The sequence below is a fragment of the Sinocyclocheilus grahami genome, unplaced genomic scaffold (assembly GCF_001515645.1).
Source record: "Sinocyclocheilus grahami isolate Dianchi unplaced genomic scaffold, SAMN03320097.WGS_v1.1 scaffold9377.1, whole genome shotgun sequence".
Taxonomy (NCBI): domain Eukaryota; kingdom Metazoa; phylum Chordata; class Actinopteri; order Cypriniformes; family Cyprinidae; genus Sinocyclocheilus; species Sinocyclocheilus grahami.
This window is the reverse complement of record NW_015512580.1, coordinates 4714-5531: the sequence shown is the minus strand read 5'-3', so window position 1 is coordinate 5531 and position 818 is coordinate 4714. Positions and strand designations below refer to the sequence as shown.

General features: G+C 48.2%; 1 protein-coding gene across 1 annotated transcript in view; it reads left to right on the top strand.

Annotated features, from left to right (window-relative positions):
• LOC107578230 (F-box only protein 5-like) overlaps positions 1–818 on the top strand; it is a 5468-nt gene that overhangs the window by 2226 nt on the left and 2424 nt on the right. The window contains exons 2-3 of the mRNA XM_016264204.1: positions 4–446; positions 536–626. Coding sequence (XP_016119690.1) covers positions 4–446; positions 536–626 — 534 coding nt within the window. The remainder of the gene's footprint in view (positions 1–3; positions 447–535; positions 627–818) is intronic.

The following is an 818-nucleotide window of genomic DNA, read 5'->3' as shown; positions in this document are numbered from 1 at the left end:
CAGAATAAGCGTCATTCTCTAGATGTGGCATCAGACGACGAGGTGGTTCTCAGCAGTAGCAGCCTAACCGAGGACAGCGGCTACCTTTCCCTACAAAACAGCCAGGTGGATCACGGGGATGTGGATGGCGCGGACTCACTGGAGAGGAGTGAAGAGAAATGCGTGTCCTCTCAGTCATTGGCCGTGAAGTGTCATTCTGCGCCCTGTCTGCCCGTGTTGAAGTTTCAGGAGGAGGTGTGCAGAGAACTGGCTAAAAGCTTTAAAAAGAGCAAAAGTTACGACTGGACTGTTGTTAATAAGGTTGCAGAGAATTACGGGCTGCATAATGTGATCGGTGGGAAGATGGGACGGCAGTTTGTGGACATCCTTTGCGGCCTGTTGAGGAAAGACATGAGGCATATCCTTGCCAGGATATTGGGCCTGTTGGGAGATTGTGACTTAGTGAGGTAGCTTCCGGTTTAGTTTCATTTCTCCTGTGGCTTGATCTGTATCTCGCACTGAATCAGAATGACTGACTGTTTTTGGTCTTTTGCAGCTGTAAAAAAGTGAGCCAGACGTGGCGGAAAATCATTTGTGAAGATCAGGTGGCCCTTCGGCGCTGCAGAGAAGCAGAAAGAACGTTAAGGGTAAGAGACTTGGGGGCTGTTTACACGACAACGTTTTCAGCCAAAAACGGGGAAACTTTTTATGCGTTTTGCCTGTTCGTTTACACGACATCGGCGTTTTGGAGACCGAAAACGCATATTTTCAATATATATCAAAGTGCACGTTTCTGAAAACGCCACCGTTATCGTTTCCGTGTAAACACCCAATACGGG